Source organism: Eschrichtius robustus, chromosome 3, assembly GCF_028021215.1.
Source record: "Eschrichtius robustus isolate mEscRob2 chromosome 3, mEscRob2.pri, whole genome shotgun sequence".
Classification (NCBI taxonomy): Eukaryota; Metazoa; Chordata; class Mammalia; order Artiodactyla; family Eschrichtiidae; genus Eschrichtius; species Eschrichtius robustus.
Window position 1 is genome coordinate 60,906,227 of NC_090826.1, and position 13,823 is coordinate 60,920,049.

General features: G+C 36.4%; 2 protein-coding genes across 8 annotated transcripts in view; one reads left to right on the forward strand and one right to left on the reverse strand.

Annotated features, from left to right (window-relative positions):
* LRRC40 (leucine rich repeat containing 40) overlaps positions 1-11,684 on the reverse strand; it is a 51,607-nt gene extending 39,923 nt beyond the window's left edge. The window contains exons 1-2 of one of the 2 annotated variants that reach the window (XM_068540094.1): positions 6,301-6,385; positions 5,240-5,353 (exon numbers count right to left, since the gene is read on the reverse strand). In XM_068540094.1, coding sequence (XP_068396195.1) covers position 5,240 — 1 coding nt within the window. In that variant the 5' untranslated portion in view covers positions 5,241-5,353; positions 6,301-6,385. Of the gene's footprint in view, positions 1-5,239; positions 5,354-6,300; positions 6,386-11,488 lie in introns of those variants that run through there. The other variant, XM_068540092.1, reaches the window with a different exon arrangement.
* Positions 11,685-11,774: 90 nt separating this feature from the next.
* Positions 11,775-13,823, forward strand: part of SRSF11 (serine and arginine rich splicing factor 11) — a 48,743-nt gene continuing 46,694 nt past the window's right edge. For 4 of the 6 annotated variants that reach the window (XM_068540095.1, XM_068540097.1, XM_068540098.1 and 1 more), the window contains exon 1: positions 11,781-11,861. The gene's annotated coding sequence lies outside the window, so the exon portion shown is untranslated. Of the gene's footprint in view, positions 11,862-13,823 lie in introns of all 6 variants that reach the window. The other 2 variants (XM_068540100.1, XM_068540101.1) reach the window with 2 other exon arrangements.

Below are 13,823 nucleotides of genomic sequence, written 5' to 3' on the forward strand. Positions count from 1 at the left end.
ATCCCACATGCCACGGAGCAACTAAGCCTGTGCACCACAACTACTGAGTCTGCGCTCTAGAGCTTGCAAGCTACAACACTGAGCCCATGAGCTACAACTACTGAGCCTGTGTTCCACAACTACTAAAGCCCGTGCCTAGAGCCCATGCTCCGCAACAAGAGAAGCCACCGCAATGAGAAGCCCGTGCACCACAATGAAGAGTAGCCCCCCCACCCCGCTCACTGCAACTAGAGAAAGCCTGCGCGCAGCAACGAAGACCCTAAAAATAAATAAATAAATTTATTTTAAAAAAAAGGATAAGGGAATATGATGAACAACTTTATATCCATACATTCAACAACTTAGAGGATATGGACAAATTCCCCGAAAGGGGGAAAAAAATAAAGCACAACAGCAACAGGAAATCTGAGTAGCCTTTTGAAAGGGTTCCTGGACCCAATTCCAGTGTGCATATTGTTCCCCACACAATCAATTCTCAGACACCCTCCTGGTGTCTCAACTCTGATACTACTAGGGGACATAGAATCAGATTCCACAAGTAAAGGGCTCAGTCCCACAAAACTGCCCTCCACTTCAGAGGCCAGTCACAAGCCCAGCTTATTACCAGTACTTCTGATCAATTGCCTATAAATCAGAGGTTCCCACAACTCCCTCTTTGGGTTTAGTTAATTTGCTACAATGGCCCAGAGAACTCAGGAAAACCCATTTACTCACTAGCTTACAGATTTATTACGAACGATATTAAAGGATACGAACCAACAACCAGATGAAGAGATACATAGGGTAAGGTCTGAAAAAGGGAGCTTCCATCCTTGTGGAGCTCGTGGTCCGGCACAATGGCACATGGGAGCATACTGGTTCCCTAATGTGGAAGCTCTCAGAACCCTCTCCTTTTTTGGTTTTTACAGAGGCTTCATTACATAGGCATGATTGATTAACTCATTTGCCATTGGTGATTGATTCAACCTCTATCCCCTCTCTCCTCTCCAGAATCAGGGTTTCTGATTCTGATTCTATCTGTGGTTAGTTCTCCTGGCTACCAGCCTCCGTCCTTAGGTGTTTTGCAAAAGTCACTTTCATTAACATAAACTCACTTGTGGTATTAAAGTCTTGTTAACAAGACACCATTTCACTTTTATGGCTCTGAAGCAGTTTTTTGGGGGTTTTGTTTTTGTTTTTCAGGAACTGAGGAGAAGAAACCAAATACTATAACAAAGGATGCTCCCATTGCTCTTATTATTCAGGAAAATTCCAAGGGTTTTGGGAGCTGTGGGCCAGGAACTATGGATGAAGACCAAATATCTCTGAGAAATATATTTTGGTCATCTGAATGACCAAATATATATATTTCTTATAAATCACAATAATGTACATTGTATCTACCAAAGAAATTAAACTTGCTATTTAAAACATTCCCACAAAGAAAACTCCACTTCACTGGTGAATTCTACAGACATTTAGAGTAGAAATGATACTGATTCTACAGACTGTTTCAGAAAATAGAGGAAAGAAAAATTCCCAGCTCATTTTATAAAGCCAGCACTACTCTGATACCAAAATCAAAGACATTAAAAGGGGGGAAAAAAAAACAAAAACAAAAAACCAAATCTAAACACCATGACCAAGTGAGTTATATAAGGAATGCAAGGCTGCTTTAACATTTGAAAATGAATCAGTGCAGTCGACCATATTAACAGAAAAAGAGTAACACAACATGACTGTCAAGGAATTAAAAAAAAAAAAAAGCATCTGACAAAATTCAACAATCATTCAAGATAAAAACTCTCAAAAAACTAGGTATGAAAGGGAACTCCTTCAACCTGATAAAGGGTATCTTTGAAAAATCTACAGCTAACAAAATACTTAATGGTGAAAAACTCAGTGCTTACTCTCTAAAATTGGGTACAAAGTGAGGATGCCCATTCTTACTGTGTCAATATTTTACTAGCAGTTCTGACTAATGCAACAAGGCAAGAAAAATAAATAAAAGCCATTCAGATTGAAAAGGAAGAAGCAAAACTGTCTCTATTAGCAGACATGAACATCTATATAGAAAATCTTAAGAAAGCTACAAAAACAATTGTATGTAATGAGTTTAGAAAGGTCACAGACTTCAAGCTTAATATACAAAAATCAATTGTGTTTCTACATATTAGCAATCAGTAACTGAAAACATTCTTAAATGCTTAAAGATTTACAAGACATAACATCTAAAACCACGAAATACTCAGTGTTAAATTTAACAAATATATGCAAAACCTATGGTACGAAAATACAAAATATATGAAAGACTTCTGGTTTTTGCTGTAAAAACTTAAAGAAGGTCTAGATAAGTAGAGAAATATACCACGTTACAGCTTGAAGACTCAATATTTTTAAGATGTCACTTCTCAAAGTGACTTATAGATTCAGTATAATCCTAATCAAAACCCCAGAAGGCCTTTCTGTAGAAACTAACAAGCTAGTTCTAAAATGTATACTGAAATGCAAGAGAACTAAAATAGATTAAACAATTTTGAAACAGAAGAAAGCGATAGGATTTAACAGTACTTGATTTTAATTTTTACCATAAAGCTTATCAAGACAGTGTGGTATTAGCATAAGGACAGACATACAGACCAACAGGAGAAAAAAAAATGAGCTCAGAAAAAATTCTAGGCAATAAAATAATGTCAATTAATATTCAACAAAGTTGCCAAAATAATTTAATAAGAAAGGAATAGTCTTTTCAACAAATGTTCGTATAGATAAAAAATGAACCTCAACCTTTACCTTGTGACACACTCTAAAATTAATGCCAAGTAGATCACAGACTTAAATGTAAAAGATAAAACTATAAAAATTCTATAAGAAAGCAGAGGAGAAAATCTTCACAGCCTTGGGATGGATAAAATTTCTCAGTATAGAAAAAGTACAATCATAAAAGAAAAAAATTGATAAATTGGACTTCATCAAAATTAAAAACTCTTATGTTTTTCTAAAGAAATTGTTCAGAAAATTAGGTAAGCCTCAGACTGGGAGAATATATTAGATAGATACCAATATAGATATATATCTGAGGACTTGCATCCCCAGAATATAAAAAGTCTTATAACTCAGTAAGACAAACAGCCCAATTAATAATAGACAAAAAATCTGAACACTTGGCAAAAGATATACAAAAACTAATGAGCAGTTGAAAAGATGCTCAACATCATTAAACATCAAGGAAATGTAAATAAAACCATAAGGAGATACTGTAACACAAACACAAGAATGGCTAATGTTAAAAATAATGACAATACAAAGTGTTGGTAATGATGTGTGGCAACTGAATCTCTCATGTTACTAGGGACAAACATTTTGGTGAATTCTTATAAAGTAAAATATGCACTTATTATTATATGTCCAGCGATTCCACTCTCAGGTACTTAACTCAACAGAAATGATAACATATGTCTACACAGACTGTACTTGAAAAATCATAAGCAGTTTCATTCATAATAGCCAAGAGCTAAACACAGCTCAACAGGTAAATGGATAAACAAACTGAAATACATACATACAATGGACTATTACTGTTCAACAATAAAAAGGAACTACTTATGTAAACAATATGGATGAACCTCAAAAAACATTCTAAGCAAAAGAAAAACTGCAAATGTATAATTCTATTTGAATTAAATTCTAGAAGAGGCTAATCTATATTGACAAAAAGCAGACCACTGGTTCCGGGGAGCTAGCAGTGGGGGTAGACTGACAGCAAGGGGAACTTTTCAAGTACTGGAAATGTTCTTTATCTTGATTTTGGTAGAGGTTACACAACTGTATATATTTGTCAAAACTCATTAAACTGTACACTTAAAATGAATGTACATACTGTTTGTAAATTATACCCCAATAAAGATAACTAAAGACAAAGAGTGACAATTTTTTAAATATAGATGATGTAATATATCACGACAATCTTATGAATGCAGATGTACACATATGTATATACGTGAATGAATAAAAAAATTGAAGTGTGTATATGTGTATGTGTGTATATCTATATATAAATGTTTCTCACAGGGTAGATAATACCCTTAAGCAGCACTACCCAAAAGACCTTTCTGCAATGATGGAAATATCCTGTGTCTGCCCTATTCCATACGGTAGCCACTAGCTGCATATGGCCAATGAGCACTTATAATGTGGCTAAAGTGACTAAAGAACTTGATTTTTAATTTTATTTAATTTTGGTTAACTAAAATTTAAATAGCCATATGTGACTAGAGACTTCCACAATGGATGGCGTGATCCTTAAACACTGAAAAAAGATTTCTTTACATGTTTTTTTGGGCAATTCATTCTTTCTTCCATTGACAACAGCTAATTACAGAAATAGGGAGTCACAAATGGGTTGACAGCAGAGAACTGTCTAATTTGAGGAAGATACTTACAAGTGGGTAGGTGAAGAAACAGAGAAGAAATAAAAAACACGTCTAAAATAGTGTTTACATGGATGAATAAAAGAATGTGCAGCCAGTAAACTATAGGAGCAATAAATCATGAGATTAAAAAATTTTTTTTGACTCCTTTGTACAGTTTCATAAATATAATGATCATGCACAGTATACAATAATAACTGTTTACTTAAGGCAGAAAATCATACCCATTAAAGTTTATATCTAGTCTAGGTTGATTACCATCTTCTAAAAGATTGTAAATATATTCAACTATGATACACAGTATAGCATCACGGACATACCACTGACCAAAGAGTCAGGGACCTAAGGCTCTGGTTTAAACTGTATAACTAATCAAACTGGCCAGTAACCTAGTATCTCTGGTCCCCAGTTGCCTCGTTGATTAAATGAGAGGGCCCTACTGTCACTTAAATGCTAGAATCCAATAATAGCAGTACAAAAAGGCTTTTGCCAGGTGCAGGGTAATATTTTGATAATAGTTTATCTTACAAATGCCATTTACTAGACTGTCTACCCAATTATGAGCACTTTAAAAGAATAAACCAATAGATCAAGTCACTCTGTAAAGGATCCGGGAAAGCTCATTGATAAACATTCCAATTTTCTCCACAGTAGTTTATGTATGGCCACCAATGGCCTCATTACATTAAACAAAGAATTCCAAATTGATAAACCATAATATTATAGTGTCACTTTGAGGCTATCTTTAAAGTTTAACACACACACACACACACACACACAAAAACACACACCCCAAAGTAAAATTAAAAAGTTATATGGAAGGCATTAACTCAGTTGCAGCTTTAGGTTGATTCAAAGGAATATATCTTTGTGGTTTAGAACACATGAACCATTGTTATTTTAGAATGCATGAAGAGAACACTTCTTTCCTGAAGTCCAGGATACTGTAAGAAAAAAGCGAAACAATGTTAAACATATAAAAAGGAAACATGTTTACTAATCACTTTAAGAGAAAAACATGCTTGAAATTATTACATTAACTTGAGGGTACATTCAGTTTTATAGTGAAGACAAGCCTCACTGAAACTATAATTCCATTCTTCCCAGCCTGTATTTTTTCTCTTCTACTCAAGAAAACATATTAAAATGCAAGTGAGTGAACATGATATTAATATAAGGGTAAGTTTAAATTTGCACTAATTTATTAAATAAACTTTGGCATTGGCGATAACTTGGGATACACATCCCAACAGGTTAAAATACTAACATTTAGAAATATATCAACAGATCAAGAAATAGGAATGGGATTTTCAATTAACTATCAAGGTCCTTGTTTTATAATCTAAACAAGTAGACTTCCCTGGATTTCAGTATACTAAAAATTAAATGTTCACCTCAGATTTTGCCATTACATATGGATTAAGTCACTTTCCTCATGTTTTCATTTCTAAGAACTGTTTAAGAATTAGCTTGTTTTGATGATCTACTCACCTGGAAGCACATTAGCTTTTTAGAATATAACAGTAAATTCCATTAAGACAATCAGGAGTCAAAATACAGAGTTAAGCTAAATAGTAAAGCAGAACATGGTTAATACAGATTTAAGGATGGTTATTTAAAATCTTAGTAAACATATGGTTTGTTACACTTTTTATTATGTCACAAAAAACTGTACAAACTGAATATGGCAAATTTTCATTACCCTAAAACAGACAACATGACATCTTGAGGCCTAGAAGCCCTAGACCTATTTACTTAATTCCACAAACAGAAACTAACCAAACTGCTCTCTTCAAGATAAGGAAGGATAGCCTTACACCCATATTTCTCTTTCAAATAGTATGGTTTCCAAACTAATTTAATTGGCTTATTTAATAAATTATCCACTTACCAATGTTCCTGTCAGTTCAATAGTGTGGTTTCCTTTAGAATTTACAGCATTCTTTTGTTCCAAACACTGGCCCCTCTTACTTTCATTAAGTTTTTGATGAGTCATTCGAAAACATTCCTACACTACTGTTCTGCCAAGGTCATGCAAGCACAAGGCAACAATCAATACCTCCTTTTCAATTCTACTTTCATTTTATCGGGTCCAATGAAAAAGAGCTGCAATATCTATACTGAACAAAAGATAATATATTCCCACACTGCTACTCATAAAAAGAGCTGTCACTTAGAATTTCCAGAATATTTCTAATATTCTTCTTTGAAGTTGGTTACTATTAGTTATTTTGTTTGGGTATACCTTTCTAAGTAACTTATAGAACTGACACTCAGAATGATGACTCTAAAACTGCCAACAATATTTGGATGTTTAAATTTAATCACAATATTCATAAGATAGTCTATTATCTGATTATTTTAATGACTATTTTTCAAGTGCCCCTGAAAAATGTACAAATAGAAGTCAAAAAAGCAGAACTCAGTACAATTCCAAATTTGTTAAAAATAAAAAACAGAAAGTAAGTTAAATATACATATTCACACACACACACACACACACACAAACTATAAAAGAAAAACCTCCAAAATATCAACGATAACCGTAGACGGTTATTTTCATTTTTTATGCTTTATATAGATTCTACTTTTTCTATAGTAGACATATTGGTTATATAAAGAGGAAAATAATAAATAGTATTTTTACAAAAGAACTAGGACCTAGTTCTTTCGCAAAGGAACTAGAAAAGAAAGTGTATCTAAAAACCCTCAAGAGTCGACAGATTTCAGTTACCGGTAAATATTTATCTGCACTGTACGGGTACCAGTTAACAACCCCATGTAGTTAATAAAATGCCTCACAGCTCTTAGAAGTGACCGCGTTAAGAAGAATCCATTCCAGGAGGCCACCATTTAAGAACAAGAATCAATAGAATTTTTGGGGGGAGGGATAAATTGGAAGATTGGGATTGACATATACACACTACTATATATAAAATAGATAACTAAATAATAAGGACCTACTGTATAGCACAGGGAACTCCACTCAGTACTCTGTAATAGCCTATATGGGAAAAGAATCTAAAAAAGAGTGGATATATGTATATGTATAAGAGATTCACTTTGCTGTACACCTGAAACTAACAGAGCATTGTAAATCAACTATACTCCAATAAAAATTAAAAAAAAAATTAAACCAAAATAAAACAAGAAAAAAGTAACAAAATGGAAAGAATGAAAATAAAATAATATAGATTTAAACTCAAATGTATCAATAATTATATTAAATGTAAACAGATTAAATGCTGTGATTAAAGAAAAAAGATTATAGCAACCATGCTACAGGAAGGGCTGAATTACCCTTCCATTCTTACAACAGAAAATGATACTGCAAAACCACTGTCATATGAAGAAGTGACTAAAGACTTTGATGTCAAAAATGTAGTAAAGAAAGCATTATAGAAATCATGCACTGTATATAGCTGTTAGGTAGTTAGTAAAAAAATATATATTGTTATCTTTCTGAAAATTGGAACGTTTTTGGTATTTGTTAGCTTTAAATTTTTTGTTAGCTTTAAATTTTTAAAAAATGTATTATGATTTCTTTCAAAATAAAAATCCACATTTGCTCTTAAAAAAAAGAATCAACAGAATTTTAACTGCTTTTTGTTATATACACCAAAATTAAAGGCTAGGTTCTATTTTTCCAATTTAGAAACACTGGACCTGACTGCACTTTACAAATACATTTATATAATCACATAAATATATAGGAGGAAAGAAAGACCTGGAGTATACAGTCTGCCCTCTGTATCCTTGGGTTCTGCATCTGCATATTCAACCAACTGCAGATCAAAAATATTCAGGGAAAAAAAAATTCCAGAAAGTTCCAAAAAGGAAAACAAAGGCCCTCCTAGGTTTTTACCCAAATGAATTGAAAACTTATGTCCACACAAAAACCTGAACACAAACAGCAGCTTCATTCATAGTTGCCAAAAACTGGAAGCAACCAAAATGGCCTTCGAAAGGTGAATGGATAAACAAAATGGTACATCCGTACCATAGAATATCATTCAGTGTTAAATGAAATGAGCTATCAAGCCATGGAAAGACATGGAGGAACCTTAAATACACATTACTTAGTGAAAAAGGGCAGTCTGAAAAAGCTACATACTGTGTGATTCCAATTATATGACATGTTGGAAAAGGCAAAACCATAGAAAGAGTAAAAAGATGAGTGGCTGGGACTTCCCTGGTGGCGCAGTGGTTAAGAATCCGCCTGCCAACGGAGGGGACACGGGTTCGAGCCCTGGCCCAGGAAGATCCCACATGCCGCAGAGCAACTAAGCCCATGTGCCACAACTGAGCCTCAGCTCTAGAGCCTGCAAGCCACAACTACTGAAGCCCGCGCACCTAGAGCCTGTGCTCCACAACAAGAGAAGCCACCGTAATCAGAAGCCCTCACACCACAACGAAGAGTAGCCCCCGCTCTCCACAACTAGAGAAAGCCCGCGCGCAGCATCAAAGACCCAACACAGCCAAAAATAAATAAATAAATAAATTTATTAAAAAAAAAAAAAAGATGAGTGGCTGCCAGGGCTTCTGGAGAAGCAGGGTAAGGAATAAATAGGTAGGGCTCAGGTGATTTTTAGGGCAGTGAAAATATTCTATATGATACTGCAATGGTAGATACATGACATCATGCATTTGTCAAAACTCATAGAACTGTATAAGACTAAGAGTGAACAGTAATGTAAATAATGGACTTTAATTAATAATGATATATCAATATTGGCTGATCAATTGTGACAAATGTACCACATAATGCAAGATGTTAATAATAGGGGAAACTATGAGCTGGGGAGAGAGGGTATATGAGAACTCTCTGTACTGTCTGTTCAACTTTCTGGAATCCTAAAACTGTTCTAAAAAAACCTTAAAGTACGGTTGTTGGGGGAAAAACGATTTGCTATTGTTGTTGTTGTTAAAGTATAGGATTCCGAAAAGAGACAGGAGGCTTTATTGTAGACGCTTAGGGGCAAGATTTCAAAAGACTTTTTTTGTTTGTTGTACTAAGAACTTTATGCTGAATCTTGTGGGCTACTGGGAGTCATTAAATGTGAATGACATAGTAAGATCTTTGCTTTGGAAAGATAATTCTTGGTAATGACACTGATTTAGAGGGTGAGATTTAAGACAAGAAATTCAGGAAACCACTTAGGAGGCTATTGCAATAATAATAGCAATGGCCATTTTTTACCATGTACTTTTTATGTACCAGGCCTTTTATGTGTATTATCTCATTTAAACCTTAGTAGGTCCTATTCCTACTATCACATTATAAATGAGAAAATAAAACACAGGGAGATTAAGCATCTCAAAGTTACCTGAGCAAAGATATGGAGATAAGAAGCATGGCCCCATACTGGACTACAAATAGTTCAGAATTACAGCAGTTTGGATATCAAAGGCTGAGAGACAAGAGATGAAGTTGAAGGCTACAACTAGATAAAGGCTAGTTGATAGGCTACAACTATATTATGATAACAAGAATTCCTTTTTTATATATAAGCTATAGATACCATGTGCCTCTCCCATTTATATCTTTTGTCTCCTATGAAATATTGTACCTTCAACATAATTTGCTGAGTACCTAGTATGTGCCAGATATTATGTTAGGCTCTGTTTATACAATAATGACCTAAACAGCCCTGATCCATGTCATCATGAAGCTAGGAGTCAAAATTCATTTGCTCCCTGAAACTTTAATAGACTAAACCATCTGGATCCAATCAATAAGTACATTCCAGCACACACTTAGTATTTGGGAGTACTCATTCATTTACTTATTCCTTCCACAAATGTTTAATAAGAATCTATTATGTACTAAGCACTATTTTGAGTGCTAGGAACACAACAATTAATAAAACAAAGCTTCTTGACCACCTACAACTAATACTCTAGCGGAGAAGAGAAGACAATAAACAAATAAATACATAATATAAATTCTGATAGTAATAAATGCTATTAAAAAAACAGAGAATACATGTTAGCAATGGTATTTAGATAGGGTAGTTAGGAATGGCCTATCTGAGCAGAGTCCTACAGGAAGCAGAGTGAACCCTAGTCAGGTATCACGTAGAAAGTTCCAGGCTTTGGAAAAAGCAAGTGTATATGCACATCTGTAGTGTTAGAATACTAATGTCCCCATTGATTAAAAGCTTTTCTAGGGCTGGGAGGGATGGGGGAGGAGGGAACAAAAAAAAAAAAAAAAAAAAGCTTTTCTAGGTAGAGCAGAGATTTTGTCATATACCCTTTCATTCATTCAGCAAGTATTTGTTTGCATGGTCAACTCTATACATGGCACAATAAAAAAAGCAGTCATTACAAGGAAATGGAAGCTTTTAATCCCAAGTAGCCTTAAACCTAAATATAAGTAGAGGAAAACAGGAGGAATGCCATAATCTCTCTCTCCCCACTTCCCACTCCCTCCCGTATACAACAGAAAATCAGAAGAGCATCTGGCTATTATTCATTCATGGTGCCCAGATTTGTGCTTTTTATCTTTACTAGATTTTCAGGATGGCCCCAAATTCACTCTGTATGGCATCCATCTTGATCTTCAATTTAGGATTATGTTCATTATTCCTTGTATTTAGGATTCTGTCCAGTTGCACACAGAAAAGGGTCTTGATAGAGAACAGTGGCATTCACTCTAAGTTCACAAAGGAGCAGATAAAATACAGAATTTTAGCGCTGATAACTGCCCTAAGTGATTAAATTAAGAGGAGGAACAGAGGGCCAAAGAAACAAAGCATGTGCCCATCACTTGATAGCTAATTTAGTCAAACATTATGTTGTTTATTCCATAGAATGTAGGACTCCCAGAAAGCGCCCCGTTTAAATTTTGACCGTATTCCCAGCACATTCCCTGCACCAGACATTCCTGGAGCGAAAGGAGGAACCGAACGAGCTCACCGAACCAGTGGAAATGTTATGAGTGCCTGAATTCGAGCACCGGGATCCTGGCTAGGAGCCTGGGCCAAAGGCGGCCAAACCCAGGCCAGAGGAAAGGGAGGCTACGTGGGGCAAATGCTTTCTGCCAGGTCGCACAATCGGGTCGTACCTCTGGATCTTACCTTCACTGAGGTTGCGGCCCGACAGGTTTAACTGCCCGCTCTTCCTGGCCGCCTTTAATAGCCCCTGGGGTACGGAGGCACCGAGGTTTCTCCTCTCAGCTCGGAACCCCGCTCGGGGATCCCGCCCAGCTACTCCCTTCGGCCGCGACATGTTCAAACCCGGGTGTTCAGAAGCAGAGCCCCGTCAGTGACGTTTAAAGGTGGCGCCGCGGAGCCGCCCAGCCCCTGTCGGGAGCGCGCGCTCCGTGCGCCGGGCCTTCGCTCTCGGCGGCGCGGCTCGGCTGTCGTCACCGCCAGCGTCTGGGGCAGGAGGACCGAGGGGCCCTTCCCGTTGCCGGTGCCGGCCTTGTGTCTTGGAAATTACTTCGCTCAAGTAAGTGCGTTTAACGGGCTGAAGAGGGGGTTTGCATTTATTGTGGGCACTATTACTGCGACTCCAACCTTCTCTTCTGTGCTCCCGCCGCAGCGAGGGTGCCAAGAAAGGATAACCTTCTCTGCTCCCCTCGCCTGGCCGGAACGTGGGCCTTGACTAAAACTTGAGACCTGGGCGCGGTCTGCAGCCTCTCTGGACCCCTGCCTGTTTGTCGCTTTTGGTGCTGGCGCCAGACCTCCGTTCCGCGTAGGAAGTAAAACCAATTTCTGTTCTTCGGGCCTATACTCCGGCTCCTAGCCTTAGTGTACCTCGAATGTTGTTGCACGGAATTTGTAGCCCAGCATAGGAGGTAGCGTGAAATGGAAGGGTTGGCAACAGAGAAGGAGACAAAAAAAAAGAAAAGAAAAAAAAAAAAAAGCTTCATAATGAATGTTCTCTCTACCGGACGGTTTAGGGAAGCCAAGTGGAAGCGCAAGCTTGAGTGTAGCGAGAAAAGCTTGGATTTCGGAGCCCGAGAGCTACGAGTTCGAATCCCAGCTCCTCTATAGTTTACAAACTGTGTAACTGTAGGCAGTTTACTTGACAGCTTTTAAAGCTCACTCCTTTTTCATTAATGTAGGGTTAATCATTCCTCTCTCATTCGGTTTTTAAAAACTAATGAAGCGAAAATAAAGTTTTAAATATTGAGAGCTTGGTGAGGAAACGGATTCCATCCAGTTCAGAATGGAAGATGAAAATTTTGTGCAGTAAGTCGCATATCTTGGACAGTTAGTTTCTGCCTGAAATATACAGCTTTAGTGAGTCATTCAATAAGTAATTAATAACTCATCCTCTTTAGTATTGTCCTGGGTGCTAGACTTTTCTTTTGCCCAAAGTAATTTTGTTTTAAAAGCATACACCGGGAGATATCCTTTTAACCCCCCATCAGCCCGGCTGGGAATCATTAGGATAATTAAAAGGTAATATGACGGCCCGCTAACAAATTCTGCAGCGCACAAGTTCTTGCCAACCGTAAAATTAGGTTTCTAAATCCCCACCCCTCGATTATTTTTCTTCTTAATTCTCTGGAGTCCTTTGCATTGAAAGTGAACAGCAGAAAACTACCAGTAATTACACTATCAAACAAGCAAAGAGTGGGTTTTAAAGCAAGGAACATAGCAGTTTTTGCAAGGTCGCTAATAAACACCCCCGCACCGAAGTTTGTCAATAATCATTATAGTTACCTTATTGGGCCCTAAGTATCAGGCTCAGTGCTGATAATACCTCTTTTACTATCTCTTATTTAGCACAAGAATCAGTTTTACAGGTGAAGAAATTGAGGCTAAAAAGGATTAAGAAACTTACCAAAGGTCATAAGTTTCTATAAGTGGTACGATCAGGCCTTTGAACCTAGATCTCTCTCTCTCTCTAAAACCTTTCTTGTTAATCATTATGATTTGCCTAGTGGCTTTTATTTCACCATTTTCAACTTTTGTCTTCGAACCATTTTTAGGGAGACTTCAATTATGTTTTAGAAGGTAATTATTTATTAGAGAAAACCCTTTTTCTCTTTTGTAGGATGTAGCAGCCTACCTTTGGAGGATTATTTACTCAAGTATAAAATTTTACAGTAGCCACCTCTCCCCCTACAATAGATTCTTCTTTAGTTCAATTTTTTTTTGTAATTATAGGAAAGATACAGTTTTTTGATTTAGTGTGCTTCTACTTGAAGTTAAATATTTCATTATTGACATTTATAGTATGTTGAAACATTATTGCATTTTGTATAAGAGAAGCATATCCTGATTAATGGCAGAGTAATTCTGAAAAATCCAAGTGACTGCACTCTTGTGGTAAACTTCAATAGGTACAAACCGACATGTATAAAAATTTTACAAGTATATATCTGTAGTACACCGCGTATTGTACCTCTAGCAAGTGCAGATTGAACAAGTGAGGGTGAAAATTATTACCTCATGCAAT